Genomic DNA, 26,484 nt, shown 5'->3' with positions numbered 1-26,484 from the left:
GCTCTCAATAAGAAGTTTGAGAGCCAGAAACCTATTTATATAAGAAGTTCCCCAAAATAACCTGGTGTCAAGTTGTATATTCATTGTCTGCAAAGGTGTTTCTTTCAGAGGAATTTGAGAATTACAAAAGAATTAGAAGACTCCCTTCAAGAGTTAAACAGTAATATGGCCCTAATTTGAGTAACTCACGGGCATTTCTCACAGAAAGACATATCACTATCAGGGAGAAATTGGTTTGTTTCTAAAGTCTGAGGTAACAGTGAAGTCTGAGTGAGCTAACGTGATAGGCTATTATATGTCAGAGGTTATTGAGATGCATTATTAGTTCTTTTTGTCTTTTTTTGCATTCTTCCACTATTTTTTATTCTGCAATGAAATTGGTCTACTAAATTGGCAGTTAGTAGAAACAGGAAAGTGAGAGGATAATGATATGTTCATTTTTTGTCTACTTGATACTCATACTCCATACCATTGACAAAGAATAATGATGCTGAACTAAGCTCAAGTAGTTATGGTGTTAGCTCCCTGTACATACCAGAGGTTTTGTTTATACACTGGGCATGTCAGTTCAACTGTAAATGATTTAACAAAGTCAATTATATCTTATCTACAAGAAACCCACTTTAATATAAAGACACATATCAGTCAGTTCAATCGCTCAGGCGTGTCCGACTCTCTGCGACCATGTGGACTGCAGCACATCAGGCTTCCCTGTCCATCATCAACTCCCAGAGCCTACTCAAATTTATGTCTATTGAATCAGTGATGCCATCCAACCATTTCATCCTGTCATCCCCTTCTCCCACCTTCAATCTTTCCCAGCATCAGATTTCCCAGTCTTTTCCAGTGAGTCAGCTCTTCGCATCAGGTGGCCAAACTATTAGAGTTTCAGCTTTAGCATCAGTCCTTCCAATGAATATTCAGGACTGATTTCCTTTAAGATGGACTGGTTGGATCTCCTTGCAGTCCAAGAGACTCTCAAGAGTCTTCTTCAACACCGCAATTAAAAAGCATCAATTCTTTGGTGCTCGGCTTTCTTTGTAGTCCAACTCTCACATTCATACCTGACTACTGGAAAAAACACAGCTTTGACTAAATGGACCTTTGTTGGCAAAGTAATATCTCTGCTTTTTAATATGCTGTCTAAGTTGGTCATAACTTTTCTTCCAAGGAGCAAGAACCTTTTAATTTGATGGCTGCAGTCACCATCTGCAGTGATTTTGAAGCCCAAGAAAACAACATCTCTCACTGTTTCCATTGTTTCCCCATCTATTTGCCATGAAGTGATGACCCTGGATCCATGTTTTTAGTTTTTTAAATGTTGTGTTTTAAGCCAACTTTTTCACTCTCCTCTTTCATCAAGAGGCTCTTTAGTTCTTCTTCACTTTCTGCCAAGGGTGGTGTCATCTGCATATATGAGGTTATTGATATTTCTCCCAGAAATCTTTATTCCTTCTCGTGCTTCATCTAGCCTGGCATTTCTCATGATGCACTCTGCATATAAGTTAAATAGGCTGGGTGAAAATATACAGCCTTGATGTACTCCTTTCCCAATTTGGAACCAGTCTTTTGTTCCATGTACAGTTCTAACTGTTGCTTCTTGACCTACATACAGATTTCTCAGGAGACAGGTCAGGTGGTCTAGTATTCCCATCTCTTAAGGAATTTTTCACAGTTTGTTGTGATCCACACAGTCAAAGGCTTTGGCGTAAGTCAATGAAGCAGAAGTAAATGTTTTTCCAGAACTCTCTTGCTTCTTTGATGATCCAACAGATGTTGGCAATTTAATCTGTTGTTCCTCTGCCTTTTCTAAAACCTGCTTGAACATCTGGAAGTTCACGGTTCATGTACTGCTGAAGCCTGGCTTGGAGAATTTTGAGCATTACTTTGTTAGTGTGTGAAATGAGTGCAATTGCGCGGTAGTGTGAACATTCTTTGGCATTGCCTTTCTTTGGGATTAGAATGAAAGCTGACCTTTTCCAGTCCTGTGGTCACTGCTGAGTTTTCCAAAATTGCTGGCATATTGAGTACAGCACTTTCACAGCATCATCTTTCAGGATTTGAAATAGCTCAACTGGAATTCCATCACCTGCACTAGCTTTGTTTGTAGTGATGCTTCCTAAGGCCCACTTGACTTCACATTGCAGGATGTCTGGCTCTAGGTGAGTGATCACACCATCATAGTTATCTGGGTCATGAAGGCCTTTTTTTGTTTAGTTCTTCTGTGTACTCTTGCCACCTCTTCTTAATATCTTCTGCTTCTGTTAGGTCTATAACATTTCTGTCCTTTACTGTGCCCATCTTTGCATGAAATGTTCCCTTGGTATCTCTAATTTTCTTGAAAAGATCTCTAGTCTTTCCCTTTCTTTTGCTTTACTCTATTTCTTTGCACTGATCACTGAGGAAGGCTTTCTTATCTCACCTTGCTAATCTTTGGAACTCTGCATTCAGATGGGTATATCTTTCCTTTTCTCCTTTGCTTTTAGCTTCTCTTCTTTTCTCAGCCATTCGTAAGCCCTCTTCAGACAACTGTTTTGCCTTTTTGCATTTCTTCTTCTTGGGGATGGTCTTGATCACTGCCTCTTATAAAATGCCTTGAACCTTTGTCCACAGTTCTTTGGGCACTCTGTCTATCAGATCTAATTCCTTGAGTCCATTTGTCCCTTCCACTGTATAATCATAAGGGATTTGATTTAGGTCATACCTGAATGGTCTACTGGTTTTCCCTACTTTCTTCAATTTAAGTCTGAATTTGGCAATAAGGAGTTCATGATTTGAGCCACAGTCAGTTCTCAGTCTTTTTTTTTTTCTGACTGTACAGAGCTTCACCATCTTTGGCTGCAAAGAATATAATCAATCTGATTTCGGTACTGACCATCTGGTGATGTCCATGTGTAGAGTCTTCCCTTGTGTTGTTGGAAGAGGGTGTTTGCTATGAACAATGTGTTCTCTTGACAAAACTGTTAGTCTTTGACCTGTTTCATCTTGTACTCCAAGGCCAAATTTGCCTATTACTCCAGCTATCTCTTGACTTACTACTTTTGCATTCCAGTCACCTATAGTGAAAAGGACATTTTGGACGGTATTAGTTCTTGAAGGTCTTGTAGGTCTTCATAGTACTGTTCAGCTTCTTCAGCATTACTGTTCGGAGCATAGACTTGGATTACTGTGATATTGAATGGTGTGCCTTGGAAACAAAGAGAGATCATTCTGTCATTTTTGAGACTGCATCCAAGTACTGCATTTCAGACTCTTGTTTACTATGATAACTACTCCGTTTCTTCTAAGGGATTCTTGCCCACAGTAGTAGATACAATGGTCATCTGAGTTAAATTCACCCATTCCAGTCCATTTTAATTCACTGATTCCTAAAATGTTGATGTTCTCTCTTGCCATCTCCTGTTTGACCACTTCCAATTTGCCTTGATTCATGGACCTAGCATTCCAGGTTCCTATGCAATATTGCTCTTCACAGCATCGGACTTCACTTCTATCACCAGTCACATCCACAGCTAGGTGTCCTTTTTGCTCTGGCTCCATCTCTTCATTCGTTCTGGAGTTATTTCTCAACTGATCTCCCGTAGCATATTGGACACCTACTGACCTGGGGAGTTCATCTTTCAGTGTCCTATCTTTTTGCCTTTTCATGCTGTTCATGGGGTTCTCAAGGCATGAATACTGAACTGGTTTGCCATGCCCTTCTCCAGTGGACCATGTTTTGTCAGAACTCTCCACCATGACCCGTCCATCTTGGAAAGCCCTACAGGGCATGGCTCATAGTTTCACTGAGTTAGACAAGGCTGTGGTCCATGTGATCAGTTTGGTTAGTTTTCTGTGATTATGGTTTTCATTCTGTCTGCCCTCAGATGGCTACAGATAAGAGGCTTATGGAAGCTTCCTGATGGGAGAGACTGACTGAGGGGAAAACTGGGTCTTGTTCTGATGGGTAGGGCCATGCTTAGTAAATCATTAATCCAATTTCCTGTTGATGGGTGGGGCTTTGTTCCCTCCCTGGTTTATGACCTGAGACCAAACTATGGTGGAGGTAATGAAGATAATGGCTACCTCCTTCAAAAGGTTCCACACATGCACTGCCACACTCAGTGCCCCGACCCTGCAGCATCCCACTGTGGACACACGCCTCTGCTGGAGACTCCTGGACACTCACGGGCAAGTCTGACTCAGTCTCTTGTGGGGTCACTTCTCCTTTCTGCTGGGTCCTGGTACGCACAGAGTTCTGTTTGTGCCCTCCAAGAGTCTGTTTCCCCAGTCCTGTGTAAGTTCTGGCGGGTCTATGGTGGGGTTAATGTTGACCTCCTCCAAGAAGGCTTATGCCATACCCAGATCTACTGCACCCAGAGCCCCTGCCCCTGCAGCAGGCCATTGCTGACCTGTCCCTCTGCAGGAGACGCTCAAACATGGCTCTGGCTCAGTCTCTGTGGGGTCTCTGGGTCCTAGTGGGCTCAAGGTTTGTTTGAGCCTCTGAGCATCTCTGGCGGGTATGGGGTTTGATTCTAAATGCGATTTCACCCCTGTCCATCTTTCAGGGGCTCCTCATTTGCCCTTGGACATTGCATATCTTTTTTTTTTTTTTTTTGGTGGGATCCAACATTTTCCAGTCAATGGTTGTTCAGCAGCGGGTTGTAATTTTGGAGTTCTCCCAGGAGAAGATGAGTGCACGTCCTTCTACTCTGCAATCTTATGCCACAAACATCGCCAAAGACACACATAGAATAAAGTAAATGGATGAGCAAGAATGCCATGCTAACACTCAAACTTGGAGCAGCTATATTAATTTCAGACAAAGCTAACTTCAAAGCAAGGAAAATTATCAGAGATAAAGAGGGGTATCACATAATAAGGGATCAGTCGTCCAAGAAGACATGTGCTCAGTTGCTCAGCCATATCCAACTGTTTGTGACCCCGTGAATGAGAGCCCACCAGACTCCTCTTGTCCATGGAATTTTCCAGGCAAGAATACTGGAGTGGGTTGCCATTTCCTTCTCCAGGGGATCTTCCTGACCCAGGGATCAAACCTGCATCTCTTGTATATCTTGCATTGCAGGCAGGTTCTTTACCACTGAGTCACCTGGAAAGCCCCCAAGAAGACATCAGTTCAGTTTAGTTCAGTCATTCAGTTGTGTCTGACTCTTTGCGACCCCATGGACTGCAGCACGCCAGGCAAGAAAACATAACAATCATTAGTGGCTTCACACCTACAAGGAAAAAGTCAAAATACATGAGGCAAATACTGATAGAGCTACAGGGATAAATAAGTGAATCCACTATTGGAGGTGTAGACTTCAACACTTCTCTATAGAATAGACAGATACAGCAAGTAGAAAATCAATAGGCACATAGTTGAGGTCAACAATATCATCAATCAACAGACTGTAATTGACAACTATAGGCCACTTCATACAATAATAGCAGAACATACATTCTGCTTGGGCCCAGAGGGAATATTCATCAAGGTAGACCACATTCTAGGCCATAAAAGCATTTTAACAAACTTAAAGGATGTAAGAAAATAAATATTAAAATCATATAGACCACAACAGAATTAAACTATAAATCAATAACAGAAAAACAGATGGAAATCTCAAAATATTTTTAAATAAATGAAAATGAAAATATAACATCAAAATTTGGGGAATGCAGCAAAATCAGTATTTAGAGGAAAATTTATAGAAGTGAACACATATATCAGAAAAGAAGAGAGATATAAGTCATCTAAGCTTCAATCATCTAAACTTCCACCTTCAGTTCAGTTCAGTCGCTCAGTCACGTCTGACTCTCTGCGACCCCATGAATCACAGCACGCCAGGCCTCCCTGTCCATCACCAACTCCCAGAGTTCACTCAAACTCATGTCCACAGAGTCGGTGATGCCATCCAGCCATCTCATTCTCTGTTGTCCCCTTCTCCTCCCGCCCCCAACGTTTCCCAGCATCAGAGTCTTTTCCAGTGAGTCAACTCGTCGCATGAGGTGGCCAAAGTATTGCAGTTTCAGCTTCAGCATCTGTCCTTCCAATGAACACCCAGGATTGATCTCCTTTAGAATGGACTGGTTGGATCTCCTTGCACCTTAGGTAACTAGAAAAAAGGAGCAAATTAAATCCAAAGTAAGCAAAAGAAGAGAAACAATATATATTAGAGCAGAAATTAATGAAATTGAAAACAGAAAATTAACAAGACCAAAAACTATTTCTATAAAAGGGTCAATCAATTAATAAGCCTCTAGCAAGGTTAAGTAAAAGAAAAAAAGGAGAGAAGTTGCAACTACTAATTCAAAAATTAAAGATATAATACCACTAGTGATCCCATAGACATTAAAAGGATATTAAAAGACACTATGAACAAGTCTAGGTTTATAAATTTGATAACTTAGGTAAAATGGACCAATTCCTTGAATAAAGCAGTCTGCCAAAACATACATAGACTTAAATATATCAGCAATTTCCTCATATATATGTGTGTGTGTGTGAATCAATTGAATCAATAATTAATAATCTTCAAAAATAAGTCCAGACGGGTTCACAGGTGAATCCTACCAATTCTCTACAATCTCTTCTAAAAAATAGAACCAGAGAAGATACTTTCTGATTCATTCTATGAAGCGAGAATTACTCTAATAACAAAACCAGACAGACATTACAAGAAAAGGAAACTACAGATAAATACTTCTTGAGAATATAGATGCAAAAAACTCTTATCATCCCTTTCTCCTGGTCTTACCATCCTGCTCTGGCTTGTCAGGCCAAGAAAAAAGCCTCCATCACTTCTTGCCAGCTTCAAGGGTGGAGAAAATAGAAACTATGAAGGGGAAAAAAATGCTATCCCCCCTTCAATCCTTGTATCAATTACAAAAACATAATCTCCAATATATAGTTCTAGCTTATCTTTCATTTTATTTTTTGAATCTATTCCAAGAGTCTAATCTGGGGCCTCTGACTTCAAGGAGTCCCTGAACCAGAAGAAATTACATACAACATTCTGTGTGTGCACACCCATGTACATTTTGGAAGGCAATGGCAAGCCACTCATTGCCTAGAAAATCCCATGGATGGAGGAGCCTGGTAGGCTGCAGTCCGTGGGGTCGCTAAGGGTCGGACACGACTGAGCGACTTCACTTTCACTTTTCACTTTCACACATTGGAGAAGGAAATGGCAACCCACTCCAGTGTTCTTGCCTGGAGAATCCCAGGGACGGGGGAGCCTGAAGTGACGCAGCAGCAGTAGCAGTAGCAAAGATCCATAGCTTTGAACAAAGTTTTGAAGAGGAGTTCTGTGCTTTTTAACCTCCACTAAACTCGGGGTGGGTGGTGGTAAATATGATGCTTTTTCATTAAGTTAGAATTTATGACCAACAAGTTGTTAATTAGAAGTTATATCAAGTATTGTTTTAAAAGAGAGATACAGAACAAATTAACATAAAAGACTTTTATTAATTTACAGTTTTTAGTCAAGGCCAGATATGTATGATTCCATCCTCTATACATTCTTTTTGTTGGAGATTGAATAATATGAATTAATAGTCATAATCATGACCTTAGGTACTGCAAAATTGTGAAATCACAGGTGTATTATCAAAGAAAGATTACATTATACTAGTATAGTTTTAGGGTTAATTTGAATTTCAGTTATTAGAAAACAGGTAATCCATGAATTATTTGTTTACATAGGGTAACCTCATTGCCTTCTCCTTGAAGGTAATTTTCTGCCTAATTATCTGGCAGATTCCACAGGAGGGAGAAGAGGAAAATCATGACTCCTTTGTTTATTGTCCAAAAGTCGCCGATTCGGTTGGCGCAAACGATACACCTCTGATTTCTGAGTTTTGGACTCTGATGTTCTGCACACTGGAGTCTCCTTGTCACCTGAACCTCCAGATTTCCACGGTCTTCACCTCGCCCTGACCCCCGTCAGGCTCTTCTCCGTTACACACACGCACTGTCTCTCTCTCGAACACACACAAGCTCTGTAAACGCATTCTCCCCCTCCCCCATTAATGCAAGACTCACTCCTCAACGCGCAACTTGAATCAAAATGTTAGTATCAGACCCTGAAAATTCTCCCGGGACTCCTCCTCCGCGTCGGCCCAGTTCTCAGGTTTCCAGGCGGGCCTGATGGACGGCAGATTAGATTGGCTGAGCTATTGGAGGAGCAGAGGCTTCACCAAATCACAAATCCAGGATCTTCATCCTTCTCGGTCTCCTCCCTAGACTCCTGGCAACAGGCGTGTGTTGTTTCTCTTCGGGGAACCCAGCCTGGGGTTGCTATGGAGACATGACGCTGCGAGCAACTAGGACCCAGATATCGCCTAGCAAACCTAAGCAAAGCCAGTGCCCTGCGTTGCTGCCTTCCATATCTGCATGCCCTCTTCATCCAAAACTTTTTTCTCTTGACTCCTTCCATGGAAGACTCCATCCCCGTCAACCAAAAAATAGAACACCAAGAACTTGGGGAAACAGGGCGGCCGTGGGAAGAAACGGTAACTACTTCCCAAAATCCTGAGCTTGGGTTATCCGAGGCCCTAGAGTTGGAGCAGGGGCCAGAAACGGGACTCCAGCCTAGGAGCAGCCCTCCTAGGATGCCCCTCTCTGGAGACAGAACGCCGGATCGACCTGTGGATGACCTCCTAGGACTACGCGCATCATTTCCACCTTCATCATCTCAGGAGCTCCCTTCGACTCTTTCTCCCCTGGCTCTGGCCAGGCAGGACTTTATGGCACCATGGCAGTCAGACAAGACCACTAGTGTTATTTCTGAAGCTGAGACACCTCCGTTTGGCCATTTGGAACAATTATCTGATAAAGGCGGATCAACTCCTCATCAAACATGTCAATCAAAGGAAAACACCTTTCAGCAAACCAAATATCCCCTGTATGAACTGAGGGATGTGAGCAACTACACCTCTAAACAGAAAGACCTGAGATTTGACATTTTTCAAGAAGATGACTCAAACAGTAACTATCATCTAGATCAGCCTGAGTCTGGGGCTTCTGAAGTGGCCCCCAGCATGCTTGAGATTGCCATTCAGAATACTAAGGCTTACCTACTGAAGACCAGTAGCAAGTCAGGCTTAAATCTGTAAGTCTTGGAGGAAAAGAGAGAGGAAAATTTGGCAAAGGGAGGGGGTATGATTATCTTTGTGTGAGGATGTGCTTCTGTGGGTGAATGAAAATATATCTGAAAAGTCTGGATTAGTGAAAGAGTGACTTCATAACTCTTTGTATTGTAGGACTCAAGACAGGTCACTGGTGGAGTTTCTTTTAGCTTCTTTAAAGATCCTGCTGCTAAGTCACTTCAGTCGTGTCCGACTCTGTGTGACCCCATAGACGGAAGCCCACCAGGCTCCCCCATCCCTGGGATTCTCCAGGCAAGAACACTGGAGTGGGTTGCCATTTCCTTCTCCATCTTTAAAGATCCTAGATACACAGAAATAAAATCTAGGAATTATGGAATCTGGGGTTTGAAAGAAACCATAAAGTATCTCTCCAGGATGCTTGTTAAAAGGCACTGTCTACCAAAATCTAAGCATTCTCAGTGCTTGAATGGTGTGGTTTCAAGTCCCTACCCAGGCCAGTGCTGGAGTGATAAATTACCTGCTTCACCTGGGACTGTCCTGACTAAGCATGGTATCCTGAGAAACTTCTCAGTCCGAGGCAAATCAGGAGAATTCCTTGCTATACAGGCCACCCGAAGGACATGCCATTTTATCGAATTCTCTTTTAAAATGTGGTAACCAATGACCCAGGAATTTTCTGACCATCCTATCATAGCTGAGATTCAGATCTCATCATTGAGTCCAGATTTCTAGAGGTTCTTGCTTCCAGGGTTACATAATCATAGGGTCAACAAAATTACAGGGCTAGAAGGGACTTGAGAAAACACATAATATAATCCGCTTGCTTTTTAAATGAGGGGACTAAGTCATGGAAAAATTAATTTTCTCAACATTTCTCTGGCTACAACACTCTCTGACTCTTACCTTTCCTCCATCACTATGCTTCAGCCACATGGCTTCGTCAGTCCCAGCGTTGTTCCCTTGGCCCAGATGGCTTCCTCCCTAAGTCCTCTTTAGTCTCTGCTGGCTGTCTTCACATCTTTTAGGAATCAGCTCCCATAGAACTCTATTATAACTGCCTGCTCTTTCCTTCATAGTACTTAAGGTCATTTATAATTGTATAGAGACTTACAGACTTATATTTAATGTTTGACTCTCCCATTAAAGTGTAGGTCCCCAGAGTACAGGGAGCATTTGAGTTTTGAACACCACTATATATTTAATGCCTAGCACAGTGTTATCAGCTATTTACTGAATAAAGAATTAATTAATTAATGGGAGTACAGGAGACACAGTCTAGACCTTTTGAATCTAGTTAATCCTCAACATGGGGGCTTCCTTGGTGATTCAGCGGTAAAAACTCATCTGGCAATGCAGGAGATGCAGGTTCAATTCCTGGGTTGGGATCCCCTGGAGATCCCCTGGAGAAGGAAATGGCAACCCACTCCAGTATTCTTGTCTGGTAAATCCCATGGACAGAAGGAGCCTAGCGGGTTACAGACCATGGGGTCTCAACAGAGTTGGACACAACTTAGTGACTAAACAATGACAACAATCCTTAAAACAATTTGCTGAGATGCCTCCTGATTAGTCAGCAAACATTAAATGAATGCCATTCAATAAACGTATGTGGTGAAAGCTTATAACTATTACTTGGCTTTTAAAAATATGAAGTATGATCTTAAAGTCTGAAGAACAAGATATCAATTAATATATAATGTGAGAAGTCTTCACAAAACCCAAATTAAAATATTATTTATAAATTGCTGTCTTTAACTACAATTTACTTAAACTTCAGGGATGTGATTTGCTGGATTCTACTTGAATTACTGATATAAACTTCTTGTCACAATTCCCTGGGTTAAATAACAAGCAAGAATTTACAAACTTTGATACAATGTCAAAAAAGCTTATTATAAATACTTGAAAGTTCACAATTTAAAACTGAATACAAAACATAAAGTGGGATAATTTCTTTTACTGAATTATTTTATAACTGACATTACTTAAATAGCTAAATTTAATTTAGTGTCCAAATGCTAAGTCTCTGAGGTAATAAATGATACCGTCCATAATATTCACTATTACTTTCTAAGTGCTTTATAGCCTGTAGTTAAAAATGACTTATTAAAGATGAACTAAACTCCATATCTTATACACATCTCTTATTTAACCACCATGAAAGTTATATTTTTATTGCAGTTAAAACAATTTTGACTAAAATACAAAATTGGTTTTCATATTGTTGAATAAAAAGCCCGCAAAAAACCCTGCTTTCTTCTTTTCTGCCAGTCATAACATTTCTGCTCATTTATAAAAATAGTAATTTTTGGAGAAAGAATGAGATATTCTTCACATATAATATTTGCAAACTGTCCTTCACATTGGTTGTGCATATAATTTACCTATTTTTCTTTGACTTCTTAAGATCCATTAGACAAATACAAATATTAAAGAAAGAAATAACTAGGGCAGGTTAAAGATAGTAGGAATTTATTGAACATCCATTTTGTTTCACTATAATAAGGAAGGAGATATATTAAAACAACAAACAAAAACCCAATTTCAGCCCTGGAAGAACCTACTGCAGTTGCTGAATGAGAAATATGTATTGTACACAATTACCCTGCAGTGTATCAGTGATCTTAGAAAGGCCCAGTCCACACTGAAGAAGAACAGTTTCAGGAATAACCTGAGTGGTAAGGCCTTGAGGATTAATTGTATTTTAAATCATTTCTTGAGAAAAATATGTATAGGACACCACAAGCAAAGGCTTTCAAGTCAGATAGCAACGAGATGCTGGGCAGACATTTACCTTGCTAGGCAGACATTTTAACTGAACTAATTATTAGAAATGAAAGTGGAGAGATACAGTGCTTATCCACCAGAGAGGTAATTTATGCAAATCCTCACACTGGACAGAGGAATTTCTATCTGGCCTGAGAGCAGTTTGACAGGCATTTTGGGTTCTTCAGTAGTAAATTTCACATTGCAAAACTGGTATCTTAAAAAGCACCTCCTAGCAGTTATGTGTAAAATGTAATGAATTAATGAGAGATTAGAGATTAATTAACGAATCAATAGAGAGGTGAGAGGCAGCTTCACTAATTCAGTTATGAAATAAAAAGCTACAGCAGTGGTTTTAACAGAAAAGGACAAAAAATATTAGAGTGCATCACATTTTATAAACGTGAGTAACATCAGATGACATTTTTCTCTCTGTGTGTTGGGGGGTAGGTTGGGGTTGCAATATGAGATGTATTTCTTGTGGGTCTAAAAACACAGAAGTATATAACAGGCTTAGGAAATGTGAAAAGAGAATTGATCTTGAAAGAGTCAGCTGGATTTAAAAATCAAGTTGGATTTGATGAGGGATAGGAAAAGAAGTTATGTTAAAAGAATGAAAAATAAGCTTAGTCACTTTTAAATATATAACTGAGAGATTTTGATCTGAAATAAAAAGTGAAAATTGTAGCTGATGTAGAACATGTATCTTGCTGTAATGTGTTTTTCTTTAATAAGTTAAATATTCATATCTTATTGAAGGTATTTCTTAAAAACTTCTAGAATAAGTTATTCTTGGCAGTGGTAAAAGTTACTGAATTTTTCCACTAAAAATCTCTCAAGTCTTCAGGTTGTTGAAGTTTCCTAAAAACCCACTGAATATGTATGAAATATTTCTTCAAATGCTTTAGACAGGGATATTATCTGGAATTTTCTCTTTTTGGGTAGATATGATCATCTTTCTGAAATGCTGACCACGGTCTTAGATAAGCGTCCTGAAAATGCTGTGGACATCATTGAAAATATTAGCCAAGATGTCAAGATGGAACATTTTAGTAAAAAATTAGATACACTCCAAAATGAGAATGAGATGCTTCCAACCTATGAAATAGCAGAGAAGCAGAAAACTCTTTTTCTTCAGGGAAATTTAGAAGGAGCTGACCAAGAACTGGAAGATGAAATAGTAAGTTACTCCTGTAAATTTGAATAGGTCAATCTTACGGTTTTTTTGAGGTGAATGGGGTATGGCTTTAAATTCATACCCACTGCTTTTTTGTAGCTTGCTAAATAGTATTGCAACCTTATTTCACACCACTTATTTCCTTGGTTAAAGTTTCTTATGTTTTCACATTGTGTTTTAGTATTTCACAGATTTAGCTATTTTATGTTTGTGGGGCTAAACTCCTTGGTATCAGTGAAAATGGTTTCTTCATCTTTTATATTCTCCAAAATGCCTGGGACAGCCTGAGTGCATAGTTGTTTCTTATTGAGTATTTATTGAATGAATGAATAAACGGCACATATTTAAAATTTGGCTTTAAATCAAGATACATATTTTCCCCTTTAATTTACTGGAAAAATTAAAATAGCTTCTAATGTCATTTCCATTTTCTTCCAAGGTTACTTCTTCATATTGTATCTTGACAGTATGTATATTATGTCAATGAGACATAATAGGAGAGAAATAAAATATTTCTTTTAACCCCCAAAGATAAATTGTTGAAAATATTTACAGAGAAAGTTGGTGACAGAGATTAAAAGCTATCATTCAAGAATGAAATCAGCTGTATTACAAAAATTTTACCTTAAAATATTTCAAATCAGTATCCACTTTGTTTCCTAAATGCCTGCATATTTGCAATTTATTCTACTGAGTAATTTATACTGTACAGCTACTGAGCTCCTATGTTCCATTACTGTTCAGTTCAGTTCAGTTCAGTCGCTCAGTCGTGTCCGACTCTCCGCGACCCCATGAATCACAGCACGCCAGGCCTCCCTGTCCATCACCAACACCCGGAGTACACTCAAACTCATGTCCACAGAGTCGGTGATGCCATCCAGCCATCTCATTCTCCGTCGTCCCCTTCTCCTCCCGCCCCCAACCTTTCCCAGCATCAGAGTCTTTTCCAGTGAGTCAACTCGTCGCATGAGGTGGCCAAAGTATTGCAGTTTCAGCTTCAGCATCAGTCCCTCCAATGAACATCCAGGACTGATCTCCTTTAGAATGGACTGGTTGGATCTCCTTGCAGTATAAGGGACTCTCAAGAGTCTTCTCCAACACCACAGTTCAAAAGCATCGATTCTTCGGCGATCAGCCTTCTTCACAGTCCAACTCTCACAACCATACATGACCACGGGAAAAACCATTGCCTTGACTAGACGGACCTTGGTTGGCAAAGTAATGTCTCTGCTTTTTAATATACTATCAAGGTTGGTCATAACTTTCCTTCCAAGGAGCAAGCGTCTTTTAATTTCATGGCTGCAATCAGCATCTGCAGTGATTTTGGAGCCCAAAAAAACAAAGTCTGACACTGTTTCCACTGTTTTTCCATCTATTTCCCATGAAGTGATGGGACCAGATGCCATGATCTTAGTTTTCTGAATGTTGAGCTTCAAACCAACCTTTTCACTCTCCTCTTTCACTTTCATCAAGAGGCTTTTGAGTTCCTCTTCACTTTCTGCCATAAGGGTAGTGTCATCTGCATATCTGAGGTTATTTATATTTCTCCCAGCAATCTTGACTCCAGCTTGTGCTTCTTCCAGCCCAGCGTTCCTCATGATGTACTCTGCATATAAGTTAAATAAGCAAGGTGACAATATACAACCTTGACGTACACCTTTTCCTATTTGGAACCAGTCTGTTGTTCCATGTCCAGTTCTAACTGTTGCTTCCTGACCTGCATACAGGTTTCTCAAGAGGCAGGTCAGGTGGTCTGGGATTCCCATCTCTTTCAGAATGTTCCACAGTTTATTGTGATCCACACAGTCAAAGGCTTTGGCATAGTCAATGAAGCAGAAATAGATGTTTTTCTGGAACTCTCTTGCTTTCTCCATGATCCAGCGGATGTTGGCAATTTGATCTCTGGTGCCTCTGCCTTTTCTAAAACCTGCTTGAACATCTGGGAGTTCACGGTTTACATATTGCTGAAGCCTGGCTTGGAGAATTTTGAGCATGACTTTGCTAGCGTGTGAGATGAGGGCAATTGTCCGGTAGTTTGAGCATTCTTTGGCATTGCCTTTCTTTGGGATTGGAATGAAGACTGACCTCTTCCAGTCCTGTGGCCACTGCTGAGTTTTCCAAATCTGCTGGCATATTGAGTGCAGCACTTTCACAGCATCATCTTTCAAGACTTGTAATAGCTCAACTGGAATTCCATCACCTCCACTAGCTTTGTTAGTAGTGATGCTTTCTAAGGCCCACTTGACTTCACATTCCAATGTCTGGCTCTAGGTCAGTGATCACGTTATCGTGACTATCTTGGTCGGGAAGATCTTTTTTGTACAGTTCTTCTGTGTATTCTTGCCACCTCTTCTTAATATCTTCTGCTTCTGTTAGGTCCATACCATTTCTGTCCTTTATCGAGCCCATCTTTGCATGAAATGTTCCCTTGGAATCTCTAATTTTCTTGAAGAGGTCTCTTGTTTTTCCTATTTTGTTGTTTTCCTCTATTTCTTTGCATTGATCACTGAGGAAGTCTTTCTTATCTCTCCTTGCTATTCTTTGGAACTCTGCATTCAGATGCTTATATCTTTCCTTTTCTCCTTTGCTTTTCGCTTCTCTTCTTTTCACAGCTATTTGTAAGGCCTCCTCAGACAGCCATTTCGCTCTTTTGCATTTCTTTTCCATGGGGATGGTCTTGTTCCCTGTCTCCTGTACAATGTCACGAACCTCCATCCAGAGTTCATCAGGCACTCTATCTATCAGATCTAGTCCCTTAAATCTATTTCTCACTTCCACTGTATAATCATAAGGGATTTGATTGAGGTCATATCTGAATGGTCTAGTGGTTTTCCCTACTTTCTTCAATTTAAGTCTGAACTTCGCAATAAGGAGTTCATGATCTGAGCCACAGTCAGCTCCTGGTCTTGTTTTTGCTAACTGTATACAGCTTCTCCATCTTTGGCTACAAAGAATATAATCAATCTGATTTCGGTGTTGACCATCTGGTGATGTCCATGTGTAGAGTCTTCTCTTGTGTTGTTGGAAGAGGGTGTTTGCTATGACCAGTGAATTCTCTTGACAAAACTCTATTAGCCTTTGCCCTGCTTCATTCCGTGCTCCAAGGCCAAATTTGCCAGTTACTCCAGGTGTTTCTTGACTTCCTACTTTTGCATTCCAGTCCCCTAGAATGAAAAGGACATCTTTTTTGGGTGTTAGTTCTAAAAGGTCTTGTAGGTCTTCATAGAACCGATTAACTTCAGCTTCTTCAGCATTACTGGTTGGGGCATAGGCCTGGATTACTGTAATATTGAATGGTTTGCCTTGGAAATGAACAGAAATCATCCTGTCATTTTTAAGATTGCATCCAAGTACTGCATTTCGGACTCTTTTGTTCACCATGATGGCTACTCCATTTCTTCTAAGGGATTCCTGCCCACAGTAGTAGATATAATGGTCATCTGAGTTAAATTCACCCATTCCAGTCCATTTTAGTTCACTGATTCCTAGAATGTCGACGTTCACTCTTGCCATCTCCTGTTTGACCACTTCCAATTTGCCTTGATTCATGGACCTAACATTCCAGGTTCCTATGCAATATTGCTCTTTACAGCACCGGACCTTGCTTCTATCACTGGTCACATCCACAACTGGGTATTGGTTTTGCTTTTGCTCCATCCCTTTATTCCTTCTATAGTTATTTCTCCACTGAGCTCCAGTAGCATACTGGGCACCTACCGACCTGGGGAATTCCTCATTCAGTATCCTATCATTTTGCCCTTTGTCACTGTTCATTACTGTTAGGCTATTTAAAATTGTCTACATACTTGCAAATTTGATGTTTGGAGTAAGATATGTTTAAAAAAGGACACAGGGTTCAGTCAAGGAAAGATAGGAGGGGTAGGGATATACCACATGAAACGAATGGTAAAGAACCCGCCTGCCAGTGCAGGAGACCTAAGAGAAGCGAGTTAAATATCTGGGTCGGGAAGGTCCCCTAGAGGAGGGCATGGCAACCCATTCCAATACTCTCGCCTGGAGAATCCCTTGGTAAGAGGAGCCTGGAGGACTACAGTCCATAGGGTCACAAAGAGTTGAACATGACTGAAGCAACTTAGTAAACACACACAAACCCTCTAGAGATCTGTAGCCTCCATAAGGAGACACAAATGACACAGTGAAATATAGAATATTTCAATCAGAAGGGACAAGTGATAGGTGTCAGGGACTTGACATTAGCTGATCTTTTCTAAAAATATCTTATTCAAAACACTTGGTTATGGAGCTGTATATAGCATTGGCAAGTCTGGGGACAAACAGCATGTGGGGATCAAATATTTGTTATTTTTGCTTTTATTTCTTTTGCCTTGGGAGACTGATCTAAGAAAATATTGCTATGATTTATGTTTTGCCTATGTTCTTTTCTAGGTGCTTTATGGTGTCATGACTCATATTTGAGTTTATTTTTGTAGATGGTGTGAGGGAATGTTCTAATTTCACTTATTTGTATGTAGCTGTCCAGCTTTCCCAAAACCACTTGCTGAAGAGACTGTCTTTTCTCCTCTGTACACTGTTCTTGCTTCCTTTGTTGTAGATTAATTGACCACAGGTACACAGTTTATTTCTAGGCGCTCTATTCTGTTTCATTGATCTATATGTCTTTTTGTGTGTGTGTGCCAGTACCATGCTGTTTTGATTATAGTAGCATTTGTAGTATTTTCTGAAGTCTGGGAGGGTTATACTTTCAACCTTTTTTCCCCTCAGGATTAGTTCATCTATTCTGGGTCTTTTGTAGCTCCAAATAAATTTTAGTATTAATTATTCTAGTTCTAAGAAAAAAGGCATTTTTATAGGGATTGCATTAAGTCTTTGGGTTGCAAGCAGTTCTCTTATGGATAAAATATTAATCACAGTGCTTGTATTCCCAGGCAGAACACGCTCTTCCAAATATAATGGAATCAGCTTTTTATTTTGAACAAGCTGGAGTTGGTTTGGGCACAGATGAGACTTACCGCATATTTCTTGCCCTCAAGCAGCTTACTGACACCCACCCAATCCAAAAATGTCGTTTCTGGGGCAAGATCTTAGGTCTGGAAATGAATTATATTGTAGCTGAAGTGGAATTCCGTGAGGGAGAAGATGAAGAGGAGGTGGAGGAGGAAGACGTACCTGAAGAAAGGGACAATGGAGATCGTGAAGCTGATGAAGACGATGAAGACGAATTACCAAGGCCCTTTTACAAGGCCCCACAGGCCATTCCGAAAGAAGAAAGCAGAACAGGTGCCAACAAATATGTCTATTTTGTTTGCAATGAACCAGGAAGACCATGGGTGAAGTTACCAGCAGTGACACCTGCACAAATCGTTATTGCAAGAAAAATCAAGAAGTTTTTCACTGGGCGATTGGATAACCCCATTATAAGCTACCCACCCTTCCCAGGAAATGAGAGTAATTACTTACGAGCACAAATTGCCAGAATTTCAGCAGGGACCCATGTCAGCCCTCTAGGATTCTATCATTTTGGTGAAGAAGAAGGAGAAGAGGAAGAAGAAATAGAAAGTGGGCGAGATAGCTTTGAAGAAAATCCTGATTTTGAAGGCATCCAAGTGATTGATCTAGTGGAATCCTTATCCAACTGGGTTCATCATGTACAACATATCCTCCCTCAGGTAGGGGTTTTGCAATTCTCATCCTATCAGCTAGTCAGTAAATATGCATTAAATTCTGTCTATAATGCACACATTATATTCAAGACAAAGGCCTTCAGACTGTAGACAAAGAGACAGGTAAAAAACCTAAACACAAAGTAGCATATAATTGCCAAGTTGTTTAGACCCAGGATCTTCAAACAGATTTTATTTCCAAATGGAAGTAAAACGGACTTTATTTGGGTTTCTCTCATGGCTCAGATGGTAAAGAATCTGCCTGCAATGCAGATTTGATTTGCAGACTTGATCCCTGAGTTGGGAAGATCCCCTGGAGGAGGGAATGGCAACCCACTCCAATATTCTTGCCTGGAGAATCAACATGGACAGAGGAACCTGGTGGGCTACAGTCCATGGGGTTGCTACAAGTCGGACACAACTGAGTGACTAAGCACACGTGGAGTATTTGGCAAGTTATGGAAGAATTTAGGTTTAGGTGTGTTGTGAAATTATTTTTATATGTTAAATATAAATGGGTACATTAATTTTGGGAAGAGTTATTTTATTCTGTTTTTACTAGCCAAGGAACTTTTTTTGCATGAACAATAAAAGATTTTAATAAAAACAAGTAAAATGTCAAATAGTAGTTATATAGAACCTATTCTGCCAGTTTTTAATAGCACTTTATATATAGCAGCTAATTTAAAGCTTCAGTTCAGTTCAGTTCAGTCGCTCAGTTGTGTCCGACTTGTAGCGACCCCAAAAGACTAATATCCTTATTGTACAGATGAGGAAATTAAGGCAGAAAGTTTAGGGAACATCACAAGGGAAACTTATCTAATAAGTTTCAGATGTGAATGAGCAGAATGGATCCAGAGTCCACACTCTTAAACAATCCGTTAAACGGTCTCATTGGCAGGTAGAATATCTTCACTATACTTTGATGTAGATAAGAGATATTCTTAAATATCTCTGTATGAGTTAATTAAATGAGAAATTATAACCTCAAAACTCCATACCTAATCTTATTATCACATTGTTGCTATTAATAATAATAGTACCTTCAGTTCAGTTCAGTTCAGTCGCTCAGTCGTGACCGACTCTTTGCGACCCCATGAATCACAGCACACCAGGCTTCCCTGTCCATCACCAACTCTCGGAGGTCACTCAAACTCATGTCCATCGAGTCGGTGATGCCATCCAGCCATCTCATTCTCTGTCATCCCCTTCTCCTCCCGCCCCCAATCCTTCCCAGCATCAGAGTCTTTTCCAGTGAGTCAACTCTTCGCGTGAGGTGGCCAAAGTATTGGAGTTTCAGCTTTAGCATCAGTCCTTCCAATAAACACCCAGGATCCTTCAGAATGGACTGATTGGATCTCCTTACCATCATACAAATTAGTAAAATTCATTATTACCTTTTTCACTAAGGTTTGAATATATATATTTTAATATATAAATACCCTGACAATATTTTGCTTAAAACAACATAGATCAAAATAGCATTTGGTAAATATACATTGAATGAATGAATGATCAAATGATCAATATGCCACACAGTAGAACACCATGCAGATAATTACTTCAATCCAAAGGAATATTCTGGCATTTTAAGGTCCTCATTAGACCACTAGATCTTGCGGTATTTTTACCCAGGGTCGCTGTAATTGGTTCAACCCCATACAAAAAAGTGAGGAGGAAGAGGAAGAAGAAGATGAAGAAAAAGAGGAAAAAGGAGAAGAGCCTGACGACATAGAACAAGAAGTGGGGCCTCCACTCTTGACGCCAATCTCTGAAGATTTAGGTAATTTCACATATCCTACATATGTTTGTGTGTCCATATATGTATATGTGTGTGTGTATACAGGCATATATAAATATGTACACATGTATATACAAGCATGAAAGTGAAAGTGAAGTTGCTCAGTCGTGTCTTTGCGACCCCATGGACTGTAGTCTACCAGGCTCCTCTATCCATGGGATTTTCCAGGCAGGAGTACTGGAGTGGGTTGCTATTGCCTTGTCCAGGGGATCTTCCTGACCCAGGGATCGAACCCCAGTCTCCCTCATTGCAGGCAGACGCTTTACCCTCTGAGCCACCAGGGAAGCCCATATATGAGCATACCCTGGAGATACTGTAAGACAGATTCCAGACCACTGCAGAAAATGTGAATATTACAGTAAAATGAGTCAATTTTCTGGTTTCCCAGTGCATATAAAAATTATGTTTACACTCTACTGCAGTCGATTAAGTGTACAATAACATAATATCTAAAAAATGTACATGTCTTAATTAGAAAATACTATATTGTGGGGGATTGAGAGAATTAGGTGAGGGAGATAGGAGACAAATTTCCAGTTACAAGATGGCTATGACTTACATAGCTTACATATCTATGACTTACACTCATGGCTATAAAATGTAGAGTGTGGGAAATATAGTCCAAATAACATAAGATCTTGGCATGGTGACATGCTGCATGCTAAGTTGCTCAGTCATGTCCAACTCTTTGGGACCCCTTGGACTGCTGCCCACCAGGTGCCTCTGACCATGAAGATTCTCCAGGCAAGAATACTGGAGTGGGTAGCCATGCCCTCCTCCAGGGGATCTTCCTGACCCAGGCATCAAACTGGGGTCTCCTACATTGCAGGCAGATTCTTTACTGACTGGGCTATGAGGGAAACCCATAAATGAATATATACACAGGTATTTCTTGCTTTTCAAAAAATCAGTTTACAGTACTTTGCTTTTATGAGAGAACTACATTAGTACCAATTTTCACTGATAGAAATTTTTTTTAAAAAAGGCAAAACAAAAGTAATGTTCAGCATTTTTGCAGTGAGCAGTTATAGGGCAGCATACACTTCAGGCTGTCAGAGCAGCACCTCCAAGCTCCTTCCCCAGGAACTACACTCAGCAACAAGTTGTCATAGCTTTGAATTGTGTTTGGAGCTTCTGTGCTTTATCTCAGTTTATCTTGGCAATCTATTAGCAAGATGTGTCCTAAGGTAATTGCTTCTTTGCTCTATGTCATTTCGGCTTACAAAAGGTTTCATAGGAGCGCTCTACTTTTGGATAGTAGATACTGGGGGAAACCTTTACACACACTCACACACACACACACACACTGTAGTTAATGGTGGGAGTAAAGAATGTAATGTGGCCGGCCCCACAAAGAACTTTCTAGGACAGAGGTTGCAGGAATGTATTGCAGAGGGGAAACATAAGTTGGCTCTCTTACTAGAAATGCTGACAGTTATCTTATTTTTTTTTATCATACTTGTTATGCATTCTACAGATCATAAACACATGACATAGAGTAAAATGTCATGAAGTACTATTTTCTTTTTCCAATATACTATTGTTCTCATATTATTCTTTTCTTCCTATTTAGTTTTGGAGTGTTCATGCTCCAAACCCTAGCTCTCTTTCAAAATAATGGTTTGGTCATTACATATTTTTCCCTCTACCACACAGCCCTCCTCTCCCTTGGTAAAACTTATTTTCTCTGTTGTTCAAATGTACACACATATATAAACATAGACAAATATATATAAACACACATTTTTTTCAAATTTCATTGTTCCACAATGTTCAAATAATACCCTCCTGATTCTATGTTAAGCAAATGTTTTAACTTTTCTATGTCAAGTGTGTGTGTGTTTTAAGGTTTATAAATATAGCTTTTCTGTTACACAGTATATGCTTGTCTATTTAGGAGTTAATTCTATTTTAAATTTCTCTTTGGTTTTCAGAGATCCAGAATATATCGCCTTGGACAACACGGTTATCCTCAAATCTCATTCCTCAATATGCGATTGCAGTCCTTAGATCCAACCTTTGGCCTGGAGCGTATGCCTTTTCCAATGGCAAGTATGTGCCCACTTGTAAGGCTGTTATTTTGATGATGTAACTTCTGGAAATTATAAGTTATCACTGGAATGTTAGTTACTACTGTTTTAACTCTTCTTTGGCATGTCAAGTCTGTAATGGCATAAAATGAATTCAAACAACATCCATCTTATACAACAAAGCATGAAATTCAGAACATTAGAGTAATTCAGACTTCTGCATTTCCATCTGAATTATCAAATTAATGGAGCTAAAATGTTTTTTATTCTATGGTTATTTGAGTAATTGATAATCATTTCATGGAGGTAATTCTAAGCAGTGTTAAATTGAGTCTTATCATTTTTGTTAGATATCTTGAGAAAAGATAATTTAAAATATGTATGATTTAGGCTATCACTTTCAAGAGAATTAGGATAAGAGGATAGTCAATGTCCTTTTGTCACGCAGAGCATACATATACTTCCATTTGTCTTATGCTTCCATTTCTTACTTAATAACTTAGGGTCAGAAGCTTGGCTGAGCGGGAGAAGTGAGTGGTCAAATGTCAGAGTAGCCATGAGATCAACAAGCCAAAAATGAAAGTGTTTTCAAGCCTTTAATCACTTACTGTGATAGCATAAGCAAGTTGAAGCACTGATTCTACTTGCTGTCCACCACCTCATTCCATTTGCCCACATGGAATGGCACACTGGTGGAAGGTCAGATGGGTCAGCACAGTTGTGAGGCCATCCCACTGATAAGGAAGTCCTTAACATAAGGCTCTTGCAGTTTTATGGACCTGTGATCAGAGGAAGCTGGGGAGGGCTAGGAAAAAGTACTGGGTACTGGGACTTCCCTGGTGGTTCAGTGGTTAAGACTCTTAGGTGCCACTCCAGGGGATGCAGATTCAATCCCTGGTCAAGGAACTAAGATGTCACATGCTGTAACGCCAAAAATCAAAAACAAAACAAAAAAAACTACTGGGTACTGAGTCAGAGTAGGGGAAACCATCTATAAGGTCTCCTCTTCTCTTACTCAACCCCCATTAGGAAGCCTTGGCAGAGGGGCCTGAAGACTTCTGCTGAAGGCCCCAGATGAAGAGGCTTGGGAATAAAGGCACCTGCGCCAGAAACACAATTCTATCAAGAGTATGACAGGCCAGAGAGGCCAGAGTCCTTGCCCACAACTCCTTTGAGACTGCAGTGCACTGGCTGTGCAGCAAGTCTGGTGCGGAGAGAGAAGTTTTCTCCATGAGGTCTACCAGGGAAAGTTTTTGTGATTGCCCAAGGTTGGACCTGCAAATTCACACATAGGTTTCTAACCACAAGCCCAACTCCTCATGCAGCCAAATTTGCTAGATTGGCAACTTCTTAATTCTTCCTAACTCTAAGGGATGTATGCAACTTTTAACTTAGTTGTTTTGTTTTACTGAAAATAATTAAAAGATCAAAGGTTGTGGTCCAGTCCAGGTGTAGGGTACATTTTGACAGAGTCTAGTCCTATGTTTTCTTAACCAGCTTGAGCAGTTTGGGTCATAGTAACCCCCTGTGGGCTTCCCAGGTTATGCGTGGTAAAGGATCCACCTGCCAATGCAGGAGATGTGAGAGATGTGGGTTCAATCCCTGGGTCGGGAAGATCCCCTGGAAGAGGTAATGGCAACCAGCTCCAGTATTCTTGCCTGGGAAATCCCATGGACATAAAGGAACTTGGCGGGCTATGGTACACGAGGTAGCAAAGAGTCAGACACAACTGAGCACACATACACACACAACTCCCTGTGGTAGAAGAATCATTTAGGGATATTTCATCTCTAATGCATTTTAAATATACTGTACTGTTTTAACATTATGGGACTATGATACTTTTAAGTACTTTATTCTTACAGGAAAGGATAAGTTTTTCTTACTGAAAAATTATATGATCTACATTTTTTTTTTTTAACTTACAGAAAGTTTGAAAATTTCTACATAGGCTGGGGTCATAAATATAGTCCAGACAGCTATACACCTCCAGTTCCACCACCAGTTTATCAAGAGTACCCCATTGGACCAGAAATTATGGAAATGGATGATCCTACTGTGGAAGAGGAGCAGACTTTCAGGGCTGCACAAGAAGCAGCAGCAAATTCAACAGAGGAGAACGAAGAAACTGAGGAAGAGGAAGATGAGGAAGACGATTATGACTAATACAAGAATTAGCCCAGTCTTGAGACTGATGCACACATACTCGTTTAGGACTGATTTATATATATAAATTACAACTAATTCATGTGTAAAATATCATTCCCTGAAAATAAAAATTGGGAATTTCACATTTGGAACTATTAATATGTACTTTTAGAAAGATGCTCAACAGATTTTTCAGAGGCTAAATGACATTTTCTTAATTACTGTTCTGATGGTTTCAGCTAACAGAATATGTACTTCTGTACTTTTTTAAGCCTCAGGTTGAATTTCTAATAGGCAAACATGGTAATACATACCCCACAAAAGCTACCTGGGGGGCTTAAATATTTTTTGAGTGTCAAGGAATACTGAGACCAAAAATATTGATACCTATATTAGAGCATGTTCTTCAGCAATTTGTGATACTGTTGCAAATACTGTATGTATATACATCTATCTATCTCTCTATATATCTATTCCCCCAACCCTCTGTGTGGAGAGGGTATACAATACCATTACCTGCTCCAAGACTGTAGGAACATTCAAATTTTTTTAGCTTTTACCTTTTACTTCTTAAAGAAACTTCTCAATGTAACTCTTCTTTCATCCTATACAAATTGGTTTTATCTGATTTGGGGAAAAACTATTTGCAGAGATGGCTAGCTGGGACATCAAAAGACTTCAGACTGTTATTTTCTATCACTGCTTTTCTAAAACTAGTTATTTTTATTCACTAAAAAAGTATTTTTAAGTTCTATATCCCTGGCACTCCAAGGCTACTGTTAAAAACTAGGCATTGCTTCAGAAATTTTAGGAGCTTACATTCAAGGAAGGAAATATTTTGTGATATAAATATTATGAAATAGTACAGTGTTTGTCAAGCCCTGTGGTGAAGAACCAATTAAAAAATAAAAATAAAAAAACCCTTCTACTCCATGGTTATTATCTGTGTAAAATAAAAGTATCAGTAATTGTAGTTTCTGTAATTTTCTTGTCACAGACTGGCGGTTTGCAGATCAGTGATCTTACCTTTGAGCAACATTGCTTATCAAACCCTTGCTGCTGCTAAGTCACTTCAGTGGTGTCCGACTCTGTGCGACCCCATAGACATCAGCCCACCAGGCTCCCCTGCCCCTAGGCTTCTCCAGGCAAGAACACTGGAGTGGGTTGCCATTTCCTTCTCCAATGTGTGAAAGTGAAAAGTGAAAGTGAAAAGTGAAAGTGAAGTTGCTAAGTCATGTCTGACTCTTAGCGACCCCATGGACCGCAGCCTACCAGGCTCCTCCATCCATGGGATTTTCCAGGCAAGAGTACTGGAGTGGGGTGCCATTGCCTTCTCCAAACCTTCACCTTCAAACCCTTAGAAGGTGTATTTAATCCAAACTTGAGCAGTTCCTTCTAAGAGGAAGCCCTTCTAAGAGGAGAACTAAGGGGAAAGGGTCCTAGGCAGCATCAGCTGTATTTTGGCAAAGGACTTGAGGCTGAAAGGAGTGAAACTTTGAGCATGGTGAGAGATGAAACTGAAGAGGTAAGCAGAGCCCAGATTGTGTAGGACGTTTGGATTTTAACCGTGAGCAATGAAGGGGACTCAACTAGGCAGTCACAAACTTGTATTTGTATTTTAGAACAATTTGGCTTCTGTGTGGAAGATGGACTGACAGAGGATCAAGACAAGCAGACCAGTTAGGAGGGTATTACACTGTCTAGGTAAGAGATAATGATGGCATGAAGCACCATAACTGCTTGGGGATATACAGTGGAACCTGTTTACCAGTCTGAATGACAGTATTAGAAAGGAGGTTTTCCAGAATTTTCCAGGAGTGCAATACTTAA

The 26,484-nt window shown here is 40.0% G+C and overlaps 2 protein-coding genes across 3 annotated transcripts in view; one reads left to right on the top strand and one right to left on the bottom strand.

The window, feature by feature from the left end:
• Positions 1-5,372: 5,372 nt before the first annotated feature.
• The window catches only part of ZUP1 (zinc finger containing ubiquitin peptidase 1), a 43,211-nt gene continuing 22,099 nt past the window's right edge, over positions 5,373-26,484 (bottom strand). The window contains exon 10 of the mRNA XM_088840595.1: positions 5,373-6,095. Within this exon, the coding sequence (XP_088696721.1) occupies positions 6,057-6,095 (39 nt within the window). The 3' untranslated portion in view covers positions 5,373-6,056. The remainder of the gene's footprint in view (positions 6,096-26,484) is intronic.
• On the top strand, positions 8,202-25,285 carry RSPH4A (radial spoke head component 4A). 2 transcript variants are annotated; one of them, XM_055433686.2, is made up of 6 exons: positions 8,205-9,092; positions 12,802-13,036; positions 17,941-18,681; positions 20,311-20,458; positions 22,411-22,528; positions 24,435-25,285. In XM_055433686.2, exons 1-6 carry the CDS (start codon positions 8,416-8,418, stop codon positions 24,670-24,672), a joined length of 2,157 nt encoding a protein of 718 aa, XP_055289661.2. In that variant the 5' UTR covers positions 8,205-8,415; the 3' UTR covers positions 24,673-25,285. The 2 variants fall into 2 exon arrangements, with proteins under 2 accessions (XP_088696716.1, XP_055289661.2); XM_088840590.1 differs by lacking the exon at positions 20,311-20,458 and having other exon boundaries at positions 8,202-9,092; positions 24,435-24,457.

The sequence above is a fragment of the Moschus berezovskii genome, chromosome 10 (genome assembly GCF_049115385.1).
Source record: "Moschus berezovskii isolate FMDL1 chromosome 10, NW_MosBer_1.0, whole genome shotgun sequence".
Lineage (NCBI taxonomy): Eukaryota > Metazoa > Chordata > Mammalia > Artiodactyla > Moschidae > Moschus > Moschus berezovskii.
Note: the sequence above shows the minus strand (reverse complement) of the source record. Positions and strands in the feature narration are given on the sequence as shown.

What these genes read in the sequence shown, in the direction of transcription:
- RSPH4A (XM_055433686.2), top strand. Translation starts at nt 8,416, where the DNA reads ATGGAAGACTCCATCCCCGTCAACCAAAAAATAGAACACCAAGAACTT. An exon ending in GCCAATCTCTGAAGATTTAG is followed by an intron (nt 20,459 to 22,410) that starts GTAATTTCACAT and finishes TTTGGTTTTCAG; the next exon opens with AGATCCAGAATATATCGCCT. An exon ending in TATGCCTTTTCCAATGGCAA is followed by an intron (nt 22,529 to 24,434) that starts GTATGTGCCCAC and finishes TTTAACTTACAG; the next exon opens with AAAGTTTGAAAATTTCTACA.